The following is a 16339-nucleotide window of genomic DNA, read 5'->3' on the forward strand; positions in this document are numbered from 1 at the left end:
CGGGGCCGAGAGCGGGGGGCGGAGCTAAGAGCGGGGGGCGGAGCCGAGAGCGAGCCTCGGGATCCCCGGGTCCAGCGGTGCTCAGGGCATCCCTGATCCCTGTTGGAGCATCCCCTTCCCCATCTCTTGTGCTCCAGGCCCTGCTCCAGCTCCGTTCCCTTCTCTGGCCCCGCTCCAGCCCCTCAAGGTCTCTCTTGCAGTGAGGGGCCCAGAGCTGAGCACAGGATTCCAGGTGCAGCCTCCCCAGTGCCCAGCACAGGGGCACAATCCCTGCCCTGGCCCTGCTGCTGCACTGGTGCTGATCCAGGCCAGGATGCTGGGGGCTGCCTGGGCACAAGCTGCTCATGCTCAGCTCCATCAGCACCCCCAGCTCCTTCCCCATGAGCCGTTCCCAGCCACAATTCCCCAAGCCTGGAGCGTTCCATGGGATGGTTGTGACCCAAGCACAGGACCTGGCTTTTTGCCTTGTTGAACCTCATCCCATTGCCCACAGCCCATGGATCCAGCCTGTTCCAACACCTGACCACCCCTTTGCTGAAGAAATTCCTAATATCCAACCTACACCTCCCTCAGCACAGCTTGAGGCCAAGGAAGTGTCCATAGAGCATGGAAGTTGTTGAGAACGAGACGATGACTGTGGTTACTTCCCCATCACCTCCCCAGAGTGCACAGTCCCAGCAGTAGCTATGGAAACAAATCATTTATTCATTATTAAAAAGTCAGCAACGTAACAGAAGGCATTAAACACAAACCCAAGCCTGAGTGCATCCGGTAAGCACTGGGTAAGACAATTCTTTCACTGAGCTTCAGTGGCACTGGACAAAGTTCCATTGGAAGAAGCTCTGCCTCCATTCCCACCAAAACTAAGGAATGTGTCTCCAGTTGCAGCACAGAAAGGAAGAAAAGGATTTTAGCTGAGGCCACAGCTAGGTTAGAAGAAAATGAGTGTCCCAGTTGGGTGTAGGCTGTATTGGTACCTTTGAATTCCAACCGCTGCCTGATGCCTTCAAAGCGGGGTTATTTAAAAGCTATCTGAATTGCTAAGCCAAGCAAGAAGTGCATTTTTTGTAGTGAAAACAATGCTCAGCTTAACAGGCAGGTGTGAAGGGGCTGAGGGAAAAGCCTCTTCCAGAGGCTGGCCTGGAGATACAAACCAGGACCTCTAAGAACAGCATCACACAGGGCTCCAGCCAGGACAAGGCACCTCCTCTAAGGCACCAGGGAGTGCTGATGAGGTTTTTGGGGACAAGCTGGTCCTTAAAAGGCACCATTCTAATGGCATCACTTTAACCAGAGGAAGTGCCTGTAACAGAACCTTCGTGATTTATATCAAGGAAGACAGGCCAAGAACATGGGGCTCCTGCATAACCAGGGCAGCAAGATTCCTCTGATGTCACCCGTGACATCTTCCTTTCCTACATAGGCAATATATACATTAAGTGCATAATGCTCCACACTAACAGGGCAAGTTAACACCTAAACATGCTTCTATTTTAGATGATTGAGGTGTGGTTTCATTATCTTGCAAGAAGCAAAGCATTCTGCACTCTCCATCAGTGAGGTTCATTTTGCCTCTCACATTCTGCATCCAAGTTTGCTTCAGTTGCTAAGTTTTGCAGCAGCAAAGGGACAGCTTGTCAGGAAATGACTTAGCTTTTATATATAGGGTTACAGCATTCTGTTTAAGATGGACTTTACTAGCCCAGGTAGTTGGCAAATGGGTGTTCCAAGCATAAAAGCACATCGAAAGGGTCAACTGGAATGGCCATTATCTAACCAGAACATTAACCCAAGTCAATGCTCATTGCAATTAATAAGAGAATTGGGAAAAAATTAAAAGAAAGAAATCCTTCCCATCACCCTGACAGTAACTTCCCATCTGTTACTTCCCATCACCCTGACAGTAACGAGGCATCCTTTAATCCTCCCCACCACAGAGCCTGAGCAGCACTTTCCTATAGTCTCCTGAGCAGTCTCCCTGCAAAGAGAAGGAAAAAGGAATGTGGTTAGGTTTTACATCTCCATGCAAGGCTGGATTCTTCCCAGCACATATGATTGTTAGAGGGTTTGTGTCCCCTTTGGCAATATAAGAACATTCAGGAACATTTTCAGTAGATAAATGTAAAGTCTCCTTAATTCCACCTCCTCTAAAACAGATGTCAAGCAGGGACCTGTCTCCTTCAAGCTGCTTAGCAAATCCAGCTCCTTGTTTGCAACACTGGAAAGCTCACCTTAATGAAGGAGTAGAGGGATTTCCCATACATGGTCAGGAATTCCCTTCTGATATCCAGCATATCTATTTCTGAGCGGGACACCATCACTCGGATCAGTGTGTTGTCATCTGTTCCCAAGCCCTAAAGAAATGAAGCAACTTTACAACTAAGTACAAAGCATTTTGGATAAATCCGTGACAGACACAAAGGTTTTATCACTTGTTCCTAGTTAGAGCATCTTTGCATTGATGGAGTGATCCACTAGCAGCTCATGACCCACTAGCAGCTTGTGATTGTTGTGATGCTACTGACTTGAGCAAGGAAAGGCAAAGGGTAGGGAAAATAATCTGACACCAAAAGCTCTTTACCTTCATGGATTTATACAGTCTTTCAGCAAAATATGCAGGTTTATTCCGTATGCACTTTACTGTAAGGGAATGAGAACAAGAGAATTAATACCAATAAAAACAAGGAGAGGATCTTCCAAACCTTTACAGGGCTTTCTCAGTGCAGGTGTTTATTCTGTGAAGATGCAATTCTAGGCCAACAAACAGCAAGTACAATGCAGACATCCATAGTGACCTGTTATAAATTGATATCTCCGTGCTCAGTGTACAGTAATATTCTCTTCAAGGCTCTAATGCTTCCTGACAGCAAATGTCAGCTACCAAAGCTTCACTTGGGAAAGCAAACAAAGTCATAAAGCACAGGATTTTCTCACCCAATTGTATTTGCAAAGATTAAAACCCTGTGGATTGCAAAATAACCCCAGTGGATCTGCCTTGTGAAGCTGTGTAAGCAGCCAGCCAGGGCAAGATACAACATCTCTGATTGCTTAAGTACTTTGTAGCCAAAGTTTAAAAGCAGGGAACTCACCCACAGCCAACAAAGCATCTTCCAGGTCTCCTGACATCTCAGATTTAATGCTCTCTGTTATGTCCTTATTAGCAATTCCTCTGTAGGCATCAAAAACTAGGAGGAAGTGTGAGTGACAAAAAGAGCTTCAGGGCATACAGTGTATAAACCATTGAAGATCACCTTGTAAGATCAAGCTCCTCATACTCACTCTGTACCATTACTGTAACATCATAAGCTAAATCAGGGCTTGACCCACAGAAATAGCTCATTTTAATTAATCAAGCCTTGCTAATTGGCCTGCCACTGCTGCTAGCATTCTACAGAGCTGCTAGTTAGTGATGGTAGCTTAAACGCTCTGCCCCAAAGGAAGTCGCACTTCAGCATCTACACTTCATAGGCTGAGGAAGGTTGTATGGATAGTTTTCCCCAGTCCCTTTTTGTCTTAGGGGGGAATAAAATGGTCTGAAAGAACTGAATGCACCTGGGCTCTAGGATACCTGCTGTTCACAATCAGTTCATGAGTAAGTGTAAAGTATCTTCCTCAAACAAGGAAAAACATCCAGGACACTGCTGAGAATCCTACCTCTTAGTAGGTGGTATCTGTTCCGTGTACAGAGGATGGACATGAATTGCACCTCATCTGTTCCCCATTTCTGCTCCCCAGCTTCATACAGGCACTTGAAGACATTAAGAACAAAGTAAGGCTAATTGAGAAGACCAGGAAGACCATTAACCTGACACTGCCAAGTCCACCACTAAACCATGTCCCTAGGCCAGTTTACCCAGTGACCAGCACACCCATCCAAGTTAGGAGCAGCCCATTTCTCCAGTGGAATACTCTGGGAAACAGTGTCAGAGGCTTGACTAAAGTCAAGGTAGACAACATCCACAGCCTTTCCCTCCTGCACTAAGCAGATGGCCTTGTCACAGGAGATCCTTGGCGCTTGAGCATTGCTGGCCTGAAGCTTGTCCAGAGCACAGATCTTTTCCAACAACCACTAACCAAGCACAGCATCTCTCAATGGAAGTGTCACCTCCCCTCCCCAAACCCCAGCCTGTGGAGAGACCTCTCACAATAGAGTTGCACAGGAGGTTAGAGCCATTATCCCCATTTCATCAGCTGAGTGGCTTCTCTAAGGGTCAAAACTGAGAACAGAGCCCAGGTCTCCACCTTGGGCACTGCTGTGGATGCTTCAGGTTTACTGTTCTACCTAGAAAAAGCAGGGGTTCACCACACATCATGTGTACAAGAACAGGCAGTTCTTGCAAGGAGGCAAGTTGTTACACACCTGAGCATCTTGTTGAGCAAGGGCATCATCCACATAGGTTCCCTCATCTCTGTTGCCCTGCGGAGACAGAAGGATGGAAAACTCACTTCACCAGAACAACTAATGGAAGCAAATCCTACAAATTCCCCATTCAAAACAAGTTACTGGAGATGCATAATGGGATCCTTAAAATGGAATGATGGCTTACAAATACAGCAAAGTCTGGCTCAGATGTGATTTGTACTTCTGAAATGAGCAGCAATTCACTCTAACCAGCCCATTTTAGGACGAACACATGGCATTAATGCATACCTAGAGCCCAGCAGGGAATAGCCAAGTGTGAAACACAGTTGAGGTGAAAAGCAAGGTAAGTGGAATAAAAGCCAGCCTGAAACACCTCCTCACTGAAATGAGAGGCACGTTCATCAGCGACAGGAACATTCAGTTTCCCTTAGCTGGGACTTACAGTTGAGAGGGACACGAGGACTCTTCGAAACATGGAAGATGTGTCAGAGACAATGTCCTCCTCAAGGGTACGGCCATATTCTAGCAAGAGCACACACAGATGACATCTGTTAGGAACAGGTCCACCACCTGGACAGTGTTTGCCTACAGCATTTGCCAGCTGTAAGCTAGGTAAGTATAACAATCTGCTCATGGCCCTAAACATCACGGAACCATAGAATTGTTTAGGTTGGAAAAGAGCTTTAAGATCAAGTCCAGCCATTAACCCAGCACTTGTCCTGCCCTGCTCTATCCCATTTTATTTATGCCAATTCAATTTCTGGGTGAAATTCTAACCCTTGAGGCTTTAGCAGTCCTGCTGCTGACACTTGTTTAACTCAGGCACTCTCTCTGGACAAACGGCAATAGCTGTATTGGCTCATTTGTCACATCTAAAAGCTATCAGACCTTTCTCCTTCCTCTGCACACGTCCATGCGTGCACACCAGTGACTCTCAGTCAGCAGGGTGATGGTTTGCAGTGGGCACCACGTACCAAGTTGGTAGTTCTCATTAATGCGCCGAATATCTTCATTGGAGCGAGAAGCCAGGATTTCAATCAGGCAGCCTTCATCTGTTCCTGCTCCCTGGGCAGTTGCAAGGACAAGATCCATGAGCATTAGGATCTTTTTCTAATTACATAGAAGTTAATACTAATAAATTAATGCTAAATGTATAATTATGGCATCTCATACTAAACTGACTAGAAAAGGCGACAGAAAAGGGACAATCCCAAACCTTCATAGCCCTCCTCAGTTCATGCACGTCGTACATGATGGCAGGAGTCATCATACCAACAATGACCCTTTCAAAGTTCCCACTCAGCTCAGACTTCAAGTCATCAATCAGATCCTAGGAGATGGAGAAGGAGAAATGAGTTGGGAGAAACAGCTTTTGAGAACAGAACAAACTCATTCACCACTTTTCTTCATGCTCCAGCACTCCCTGGATGAATGACTGCTCTGAACAGAACAAGGCCAAACCAAACTTGGCCAGGGAAAGCTTGTGCTGACCTTACTGTTGTGGCAATTAGGATGTTGTTCTCATTTCACCCAAGTGGTATAACCCCAGAATGCCTGCATCTCCCAGGACACGCATCTCTGAAGACCACCTACCCTGCCAATGGTGCTTTTATATGTGATCAGAACTTGCTGACGTTGGGAAATGTTTAGTTTGGTCAAGGTGTCAATGATGGCATCTTCATCTGTGCCTGGAAGAAAGCAATGCAAACCAGTCAAGCTGCTTGCACAAGAACCAGATGCATGATCTGGTCTTGTCCAGAGTGTGCCGTTAACTCTCATTCCTCACACAACCTGGTTCTCAGTATCTTCTGTTCCTCACACAACAGGTTCTCAACAGCACTGGGGCCTAGATCAGTGTACAGAAGTGCCCCAACCCAGCCAGCAGCATGGCAGTGCTACACCACAGGAGAGACAAGGATCTGACTAAGGATGGTTTTGTGGCCAAGCCTTGAATTTCCCGTTGGGTTTAAGTTACTCAGTTCCTTTCAGGGCCCTCATGGGGCAATGGCAATGGCTGGACTTCCCCTCTAACATACCACCAGACAAAACATTCCCAATGCCTGGGGACAAACAGAGGTTTAATGGTGGATGGAGACCAACTTACCGAATCCCTTCATAGCCTTCCTTAGAGCCTGTGCTTCTTGCTCAGCACTGAAACTTGAGACCCCCTTGATTGTTGCCTAAACCCACAGGAGAGGAGATATGAAAAACAGACTCAAAGGGAGACATACACATAATAGAATTGAATTAAAACCCCCCTTTTTTTACTGGTTAAACTTGACTGACAAAACCTGACTGATTTTATACCAGGGTTCCTAAAAAGAGACAGTTTTAGAGGGACCACATAAGAAATAAGCTGCAGGGACACAACTTCATTTGCTGCCCACAGAGTATCTGATTTCCAGTGAGACAAACAGCCTGACATCTCTGTTCAGTCTGGCTGGGGCTTCTTCCCAGCAGTTTTCCATGTAAGTCATAGATGAAGCTGTTCCCATCAAAGCCCTATTCCTGACTTCTCCAAGAGAAGCATCACCTGTACCAGCAGGTGCCAGGATGCACAGTGTTTTACTCAAAACAGTGGTTCACAAAGAGGTTTCTCCTGCCTCCTGTCCAGTGCCATTTCTGTGGGACTCTTCCAAAGCTCTTTATATTCCCAGGAAAACCATCAGCAAAGCACTGCTTAATATTCCTGCAGGATAGGCTTTCTGAAACAGGGATAATTACCCTATAAATGGCTACCTTACAGCTTGAACCTGGAAACAGTAATAAACCCAGGAAGTTTATCAGGAGAAATTCATGCATTAATATGTGATTGGATTTTCCATTAACTCCCAAACAGGAAAAGCCCAATTGTGTGGGTCATTCTCATCTAGAATAAGGAAGCAGAGAGAAGGGATAAACACCTCCCCCCATAAAGTAACAGTGATAGTGTTCTTCCTGTTGTGTGCTTATCTGAGCTCCACTCCCCATGTTTTATCTGACAAGAGCAACTGCCTAGCACAGCATGGTACACAGCACACACTCACCATGGCTCTCAGATGGGGTCAGGCTGTTGCTGTCTGAGTCTCCAGGCAGTTGACAACTGCAATAAAAAAAGGAGGAGTGTTAGTTTTCTAGCAAATAATTAATAGGATATACCTTCCCTCGCCAGCTAATGGGGCTGGTTCAGTAACCAGCTCATTTCTCTGGGGACTAAAAGCAACACCTGAACTCCCCCAGCAGCATCCCTGTGTTTCCAGTCCTCCTTTGTACTGAACAGAAGCTGCTTGCAGCATCAGTGCCACAACATCAGCCCTGTCTGAAGGAAGGATGTGGTGCACAAGCAGATGATCTAAGACATTTCTAGCACTGGTGTGACAGCCTGGCTGAGGCTGCAAGAGGAAGCAGATAACACTGTCTTGGGAGCAAAGAGCCTCAATCCCCATGGCCTCCAAAATACATGGCTTTGAGCTTGTCAGGTTAAGGGTGAATGAGGGTGAGGGTGCCCTGACAGCCTCCACACACACTCCCTGGGAGCTGGAGACAGCATCAAGGTGTAGGTGAGCACACAAAGGATACCTTCACCTGAGGAGTGGGATGGGAGAACTATTTTCCCTCTTCCTTAAAAACTGCTGCATTCAGCCCTTGCTCAGCTTGGTGCACAGTGTAATTCCTTGTAGGCCACAGCTTTCACTGACCTCCAAAAAGAGACAAACCCTTTCTTGCCATCTCCCCAGGGTTATCTTTTCTGCTTAGGATTTGGCTTTCGTGCACAGGGCCTACACATGAACACCCCCAGAGCATCTTCCTCATATCCCTGTTCGGTTAACAGTACTAGGACAAGATTCACTTCCCTACAACTCAAATTCAGCCCTGCATGAGCTGAGCTCCTCCCATTAAGTGATGTCAGTGGCTGATGACATCTCCCCTTAATCCTGCTCATGGTGCTTAAGAGCTGGTATCAATGAGCTCAGACAGTTGTGCAAGAGCAGGAGTAAGAGCTCATATGACTCTTACAAATCCAGACCACACTGGGAGGGTGCAGTTTAGGCAAGTCAGCTCAGTGTGACATTTGCCATGGATGTGTTACACACAGGTACTCCCAAGTGCTTTCTAGGTCATCTTTATTCCACCCAGTGCAATCAGACAACATATGGAAAGTTATTAGTGTTATTAGTATTGTTTTCTTTCCTTTGATGGCAGATTTCAGCAGTCAAAACCTGACCCAGACCACGGAAAAGCCATCTTTGTTCTCTAATCTTTTACAGAAGTACAAACCCAACTTGGCTTGCTTTAGCCAGACACTAAATAATGGCTCTGAATTACACAGATGTGCTTCTGATGCAGTTTTACCACTCAGTTGGCTTGTATGCAGGAGCAGGAATATCTGACAGTCTGGCTTAGTGGCTTAGAGGGAAAAGAAAGGTCAATAAACAAGGAAAAAGGGGTGGGAGGCAGAAAATCCCTGTGTCCCAATGAGCTGCTTCAAACCAACACATGAGGAAAGGATGGGTGTGCTGAGTACAGGCCAAGGGCCCCTGCAATATCAAATCACAACAGAATATTGACTGCAAGATTCCAATTCTTCATCCAGCCTCAGCATCATATAAAGAACACAAAGCCAGATTTGTCAGCACTCTGCAGCTTAAACTGGTTCAAGAGGGAAAACCAGCTTCAGGATAGGAACACTTAACTGTGTTCTGAAGAATTAAACTATGCCTGCAGAGAGGCAGCTCGCAAACGCTAAGGTGTCCTGGCTAATCACTGTCCTCATACTACTTGCTTCAAACCCAGAATAAGGGCCTGAGCTCATTGATGCATGTCAGGAAACCAAAGGGTTTAAGGTTGCTCAAGGGATCACTGTCAGAGACACCAAGAGAAGCAGTTTTAATAGCAATTGATAAATGTGTGATTCATCAGAATTCAATGGCAAGGATCACTGTTAGATACAAAAGAGATTGTGTCAGAACTGGCAATGATTTATACAGGAATTAAGTGATTTATACAGAACTGAACTGAAATGATGGGTATAGAAACTGAAAATACAAAGGAATGAGGGAGACCCCCCCTGTTGAGTCATGAGGTTCAGATTAGAACACTTTGCTTCCTAAACCTCCTCTCGGAAGTGAATCCAGACCTGGTCCCAGACCTGGTCAAGGGTTTATGTTTAAAGCATAATAAATGTCATTTAGCAGCAGTTTCTATTGTCAAAATCACAGGATTTCTAACAACACCTGCTTATTGAACCTAATGTACAGGTATTCCCAAGTATCTAAACTAACACCCTAAGATGGAAATAAATGGATATATAGATTATAGACGTATATACACATATAAATGTTAAATAAAGCACAATACTTGTCCTATACTAATAATACATCAGCTTCCTCAGCAGGGTTGGGTGTCAGTGAGCAGCAGGAACAGCCCAGGCAGATGATTCCCTATTTCCTAAACTTGGAGAGTCTGGGGGGCTCTGAGAGGTGCCCCACTCAGAGGGAGATAACTGGGTCCAGGAGAGCCCAAAGGGACTCTCTCTTAGGACCACTATTATAGGGTCTTGAGATGATGAAAATCAGTGCAAATCTTCATCCTGGCCTCAGATCTTTGTCAGGGAATGATTTCCATTTTCATTGTTATATGATAAGGGAGCATCCAGCCTTCCTGTTACTGTGTGACCCTTCCCACCTTTGGTGGGTGATCAGAGTTAATGGTCAGGGGGTTCCCAGCCACCCACTCCATGCATTTGTGCAAAGGCTAACAGGAATTCTTGGATCCAGGAGAGAGGGGGAAGGATACACTACCACAATACAGTAAACCTGGCTTAGAACAGGCTCAGAACACTGTGCCCAGATGCCAGAGTGCAGGTGTATGAGGCTTCCCTCCCATTATTCAAATCTTTCCCATGGATGACTGCTTCCTGGCAGGCTCCATCAGCTAACCAGGCAGTTATAAACCCACATCCATCTCCTTTAAAAGCTCATAGACACGTTTCCAGGACCTGGAAACACCTAGGACCTGGAGTGGAAAACCACTGTTTTGGGACCCATCCCCTTGCAAGGCAAACACTGGACTCGTTTGGCTAGTTCCTTCATTCGTCTGCTGGAACACAGCCCCACACCCTGTGCCTGCTCAGCTTTTCCATGGCTCTGTCACCACCAGTGGTTTCCAGTGCATGGATACAGCCTGCTCCCTCCACAGCTGCCCGTGCTTCAGCAGAGTGCCCTGGGGTAGCTCTGGGGCTCATAGCAGGGTGAGCAGCTCCGATCCCAGCCCAGTTTGCAGCGCAGGAAGGGATCTCCCTTCTGCTGGTGAGCTCCGAGCCAGCCAAAATATCCCAGCACCTCCCACACCGTGACCTCTGCCTGGCCACTGCCCTCATAAGGAATACAAACATACTAGTGAGGTAGCAGAGCCTTGTTCTCGTCACTTCAGCCTGTGCACCCACCCAAAGCAGTGTCACAACCCTCTGCCATGCCCTCCACGCTCCAGCGAGGATGACGTGCCACCTTGGGCACGGCAGGCATAGGAAGCAAACCCTGTGGCTGGAAAGAGTCAGCCATTTTCCTCCTTCCCAAAGGAAGTCTTTCCTTCCTTGTCCTTCCTCACCCCACGCCTGTGTCCTTTAGGGCTGCCCCAATGCCTTGGCATCAGGGCCCCGATGGGCACGCACCCAGCCGAGGGCTCTAGCTGCCGCCTGGCAAACAGGGACCAGTTTGGCACCATCCCAGGCACCTCTCGCCGCGCAGCCCCTTCCCCATGGCAGAGGGGACCCCCGCTTGGTTTGGCACTCACCTGATGTCCCCAGCGGCTGCCTTGGCAGGGATGGAAGAGCTGTGCTCGGGGCTTATCCTGGATGGCGAAGTCTCCGCCCTGGAGCAGAGAGGGACTCCTCCCTCCTGACGGGAAGGCAAATCCAGCTCTGCTGCCCTCCTCTGCCCTTCCCCAAGCGCCTGTGACCCAGAGCAGGGCGAGATTCCTTAGGGAGCATCCCACACCTTTAGGAAGTGCGCTTTTAGGGTTACACAGTGGGCTTTGCAAGTAAAAGCTGGCCTGGCAGGCTGGGATGGCTTCAATAAAACCCTTCCAGCGCCCTGCCAGCATCCGATGTCTCACTGTGCTGAGTGTAACAGGGCACCCCAAAGGGGGGATTGAGGGGGACGACAGCATGGAACACAACCAGAGGGAGAAACAGCCCTGAGCAAGAAGTTCTGCTCCTTCCTACATGTGGTTTGTGGGGATTTCTTACCTGTATTGTGCCTCCTTTCCTGCCACAGCACCTCCTCAGGTCTCCAGCATCCCTTGCCCCTTGTCCTGAAGTAACAAACAGCCACGATTTCTGGAAGAATGATTATTTTCATACAGTTTATTACTTTTTCCTCAATAAATCACATCACCCTAATGTCAAAACACTGGAGGCAAAGGGACTTCAGTTTTACCCTTATGTCACACAGCCAATGAACAAGATCATGAGGCTGAAGGAGGGAAATTAACATTGCAACTATATGTATCTTCCTTGTGTTTATCTCCAGGGACTTTGGTCTCCTCTGACGCCAAAAGTACAGTTACTAGAATGGGTAAATCAACCCTCTCAGCTTCATTTTTCCACTCATACAAGTTATAATCATCCCTGTGCCTCTTTGCACATGCTCTTTTGCTGGAAGAGACCTAAATTTAGCAGCTGGGATGAACACTCCTGTGAGCATGTCTGTGAGCTGCCTTATTATAGCTCTCAGTGCAGTTCAGCTCCCAAAAACAACCCCACAGAGGCCCCCAAGAGCATCTAACTCCCTGCTGCTGCAGGGGGTCACTAAGCAGTGGGGAAGGGACAAAACAAGGCTGAAGCCACAAGCACTCTCCTTTTCCATTGCAGATTCCTTTCCCTTGCACAACCTGGCACTTCACCCTGCGCAGGATTCAGTGTGGATTAGTGCATGTTATCAACAGTCACTAAGGAGAAGCTCTGCTCTTTCCTACATCTGTTAAAGTTTCCATTCTCGGCCCTTCCTCTCACGTCAGCTGTCTCCTGCTCTGAGTCCATACCCCTCATTTTAACCCACCACCACAACTGCTGTTGCTCCATCTTATGTTGCTTGGGCTTTTCTTTTTAGCCTGTGTATTTCCAAAGCTTCCTTCTGCTGCTTTCCAGCCTCTTCAACCCAAGGCCTGGGTGGCTGTGACACTGCAGCATTGGTACATGCAACAGTAAGTATTTATATGCAACAGTAATTAGTTAAGACCAGAAGTTATTAATCATTTCTGTATTTATCCTTTATATATTGCCCCAGTCCTCCCATTTGTGATTTGGATAATTCAGCCTTTGCTTTCCCCTTGGGAGAGGCTCCAAATAGAGAGGAATATTTGAAGATAAAGTGTGTAGATGCTTTTGGCCATCTGGAATTAGTCATGTAAATATAGTACATTCAGAAGCCAGATCCTGACCCAACACACACCTGAGTTCCCTATAACCTTGGCTGGTTATGGATGCTGCCTCCATAGCCATCCAATTCAGATCACCACAATTATTCAGACAGAAGAGAGGAAAAAAAAAGCCCAAACCAAAGTACAAAAGCTTCTGACCATGCTGAGAGCTGCTCTGGAAGGTGGATGGAAGGATGAGGGATTTAGGGCAGTGTTTGTCTGAACCCTGTTGTACCTATGAGCTGCTCCCTTCAGGAAGGCAAAGGGCTGTTACTGTAGGAGAAATTTCCTATATAAGATTCAGGAGACAAAGCTTTGTCTCTCCAGGAGCCCTTTATCTAAGGTCTGCTCAGCTTTCAGCATGTCTCTTCATCTCTTAAAGGATGAAAAGGTTACAGCTATCCTTAAATCCAGCCTGAAGCACTAACACAGCTTTGCTGTCCTTACATCAACAGTAATGGACAAGCCCATAGCTCTTATCAGTGCAGCAAGTGACAAAGCACATTTCACTGATAACTCCTGTTTGTCCCATCGATTATTTGAAGCTCCATTATTATAAAACTCTGAAAAACTCCAGACTTTCCATGCTTGCATACCTGCTCTGTATTCCCACTCCATCCTACTGTTCTCCCAGCTCTACAAATGACATAATAGAAATTAAAGGTCACAGAAAGACAGGGCAGTGTGTAATGGGTAAATAAATAGAGCTCAAGCAGCCTGGTAAGTAGGAGGCTTTTATTCTATGTCCCACAATGAGAACAAAGCTGAATCTTCTGAAGAATGGTAGCATTTGTGTTTTTGCCCTGAGGACCTAACCTTTCAAATCTGCACCTCACAGAGCAGGGGAGCCTGGTGCTGGAAGAGGAAATCTGATTAGCAGATACCTGCCTTTAGCTTTAGAGAAACAGCCTCACCTCAGTCACTGAGGTCCAAATCCTGGCACTAATGAAGTCATCAGCCAATCTCCCACAGGTTTAAGGATGGGCAGAATTTGGACCTTTGGGGATCATGCAGGTGTTCTCAGGAAGTTCATAAGGGAATATCCATTTTTATACCCAAGTACCAGCAGATTGCAATGTTTTTTGCCCTGAAGATGGGGTTGTTCAACTGTTGCACAAGTGTTGTTTGCTCTGTGCAGCAATGCTGTAGCCCTGCTGTTTCCACAGCAGGGTAGCCAAGATTAGGGTGGAGGCTGAAAATCAGCACACGCTTTTCTAAAGGACCAATTTTCTTGTGGTTGTAAGAGGGTAAAGAATTCTCACCTTCTTCATACTGGCATCAGGTTATTTAAAGTTAACTGCAGGTATTAGGACTCACTGCACAGGCTTAGGGGTACTTTTGACTCCTTACCTCCAGTTCTGCACTGTATAAGGTGACACATCCATTTCCACATCAGAGGTAGCCTCGGTGTAGAAACAGTGGTGTTTTGACAAAGACCCTAGGAACAGCCATCCTGAAGCTTTTGTTCTCAAGTGAAGCCCTTTAACACAAAGAGAGGAAGGAAGGTGACATATACACTCCCAGAACTAGGTAAGCAGTGTTGATTTGAGGTGGGAAAACTGAAATAGCCCAATTCATGTAAGAAATGAAAGAGTTCTTAGCTCTTTATTACTTACCATAACCATCAGAGATGTTATGATGAGGGGAAAGTGTAGCACTCCACCTTGTAGCAATTCAGAGAGGGCTTCACAAAAGCCTGAGCCAGTTCTGCTATGCAAGTTAAGGGCTCTCTGCATAGACCCAGGCTGATTACATAAACACACATGTCACATAAGGCCAAGGAACAGGGGAGCAGAACTGATCTGAGAAAATCCCTTTAACCTAACATGCCTTTAGAACAAGAGACTGCATAGGCACAATGATCTACACACCTCAAAATAAGCTGTATGGTGAGACAGGGATGAGCAGCTGTATGAAAGAGCCACAAGTCAAACTCTCCACTTCAAGTGTGCTTCAATCACAAGACTTCTTAAGACAGGGCTGCTTGCATGTTCTGCAGGCAAGGAGAGGAGCTCCTAGGTGCTGTTGCCATTTATAAGTGACAGCTATAACAGCCTCTGGGGTGCTACCACACTCAGCGCTTTCCACACTGCTGTCCCACAGCATATGCTGTACTGCTGCCATCTCAGAAGTGCCCACACACTCTGCCTTCCTCTCACAGAGAAACTTCAGGCTGCACTTGGCCATGAGCCCAGTCTGCTGTTTTCTTTTATTAACTAAAGCTATAAACAACAGGGACCACAAGCAGTCCTGGGCCAGTGGTTGTCTGACAGCGTCATCAGCTGCCTGTGTTAATGAATGTCACCCAAAGGGGGGCTGGAGTCAGTGGGCTTGTGAAGAAGTTTAAGCACTTGTAGGTGACACTTCTGCCTTCAGAACAACTTGCAGCTCTACAAGTTGCCACTTGCTCTTGATCTCGGTTGTGTTGTCTCACCTTCCACTGTTCAAACTGAACTGGGGAAAACAGGTCTGCTTCAACACCCATAGCAGAGCTTAAAGCACAGATTGTGGCCTTAAGACAGAAGCCTTCACAGGATCTAAGGTTGCCTGGTCTTAATAAGCCATTCCCAGTCCTTGCTGGGAAGACTTCTCCCAGTGTGGATGTAGTGCAATTGAGATAACACTGCTTATCATGGTATAGCCTATGTACATTAAGGACAAGACTAGATGACTATAATTGCATTTACATTACAGTTTATACAAATACATTAACTTTGCCTCAAAGAAATCAAGACTAAGTGATATTATTTAAACCCCAAGCCTTAAGATATTTGCCAACTCCATAGGGAGACATTCAGTAAGGAAAACTCCCAATGCCCCTGTGGTACAACCTAAACCCTCCTTTCCCAGAGCTGCAGGCTGTGAACTGCTACACCACGGCTTCCAGCAGCCTTAAATGCATTATCAAGCCTAAATTCCATTTAATGAGCTTAATGAATGTTTGCTTTAATTAGCATACATGTAGATCTGAAGAAGAAATGAGTAGCTTTCATTTTTTTCTTCTTAATTAATATCTGCTTCTATGTAGCTTTATCTTGGCTGCTCTGTAATTTGGCTTTAATGCAGTTCTAGGGGATGGAAACAGGGCTGTGGCTGCCTGGCTCAGTGGGACTTCTAAGGCACATGTGTATTCATTCCTTGATGGAAATACAATAGAAGCTCATGACAGCTGACAACAACTTAGGGAGAAAGCTGTGGCTGCCCCATCCCTGGCAGTGTTCAAGGCCAGGTTGGACACAGGGGCTTGGAGCAGCTGCTCCAGTGGAAGGGGTCCCTGACCATGGCAAGGGCTGGAAGTGGATGAGCTTTAAGGTCCCTTCCAACAAAACCAGCCTGGGAGTCTATGATCTTAACATAAGGAACCTAGCGCTTAGAAAGCAAAACCAGCAGAGCTGCTGCATAAGAGAAAACAAGCTAGGAGCAAAGGATGCCAACAGCACTGTGGATAAGCCTGCAGATAGGATCCAATCCTGCTATGCCTAAAGATAGTCAGGAGCAATAACCAGCTTCACCAATCACTCAGTAACCATGAGGCAAACGAAGACAAGTCCACAGCCTACTCTGGAACCCAGTTTATAA

General features: G+C 46.6%; 1 protein-coding gene across 1 annotated transcript; it reads right to left on the bottom strand.

Annotated features, from left to right (window-relative positions):
* Window positions 1-1877: 1877 nt before the first annotated feature.
* ANXA4 (annexin A4) lies at window positions 1878-11284 on the bottom strand. The gene is made up of 13 exons (XM_013127955.3): window positions 11135-11284; window positions 7390-7445; window positions 6468-6543; window positions 5957-6051; window positions 5580-5693; window positions 5338-5428; window positions 4806-4885; window positions 4361-4417; window positions 3655-3748; window positions 3090-3185; window positions 2582-2640; window positions 2232-2354; window positions 1878-1978 (listed from the first exon to the last, which is right to left on the bottom strand). Exons 2-13 carry the CDS (start codon window positions 7390-7392, stop codon window positions 1919-1921), a joined length of 948 nt encoding a protein of 315 aa, XP_012983409.3. The 5' UTR covers window positions 7393-7445; window positions 11135-11284; the 3' UTR covers window positions 1878-1918.
* Window positions 11285-16339: the final 5055 nt, after the last annotated feature.

This window comes from Melopsittacus undulatus, chromosome 18 (genome assembly GCF_012275295.1).
Source record: "Melopsittacus undulatus isolate bMelUnd1 chromosome 18, bMelUnd1.mat.Z, whole genome shotgun sequence".
NCBI classification, from domain to species: domain Eukaryota; kingdom Metazoa; phylum Chordata; class Aves; order Psittaciformes; family Psittaculidae; genus Melopsittacus; species Melopsittacus undulatus.

Coding starts and splice junctions, on each gene's coding strand:
- ANXA4 (XM_013127955.3), bottom strand. Junction 6,052..6,467: donor GAAGGCTATGAAGGGATTCG/GTAAGTTGGTCT, acceptor GCTTTCTTCCAG/GCACAGATGAAGATGCCATC. Junction 4,418..4,805: donor TCCTCGTGTCCCTCTCAACT/GTAAGTCCCAGC, acceptor CTGTCTCCGCAG/GGCAACAGAGATGAGGGAAC.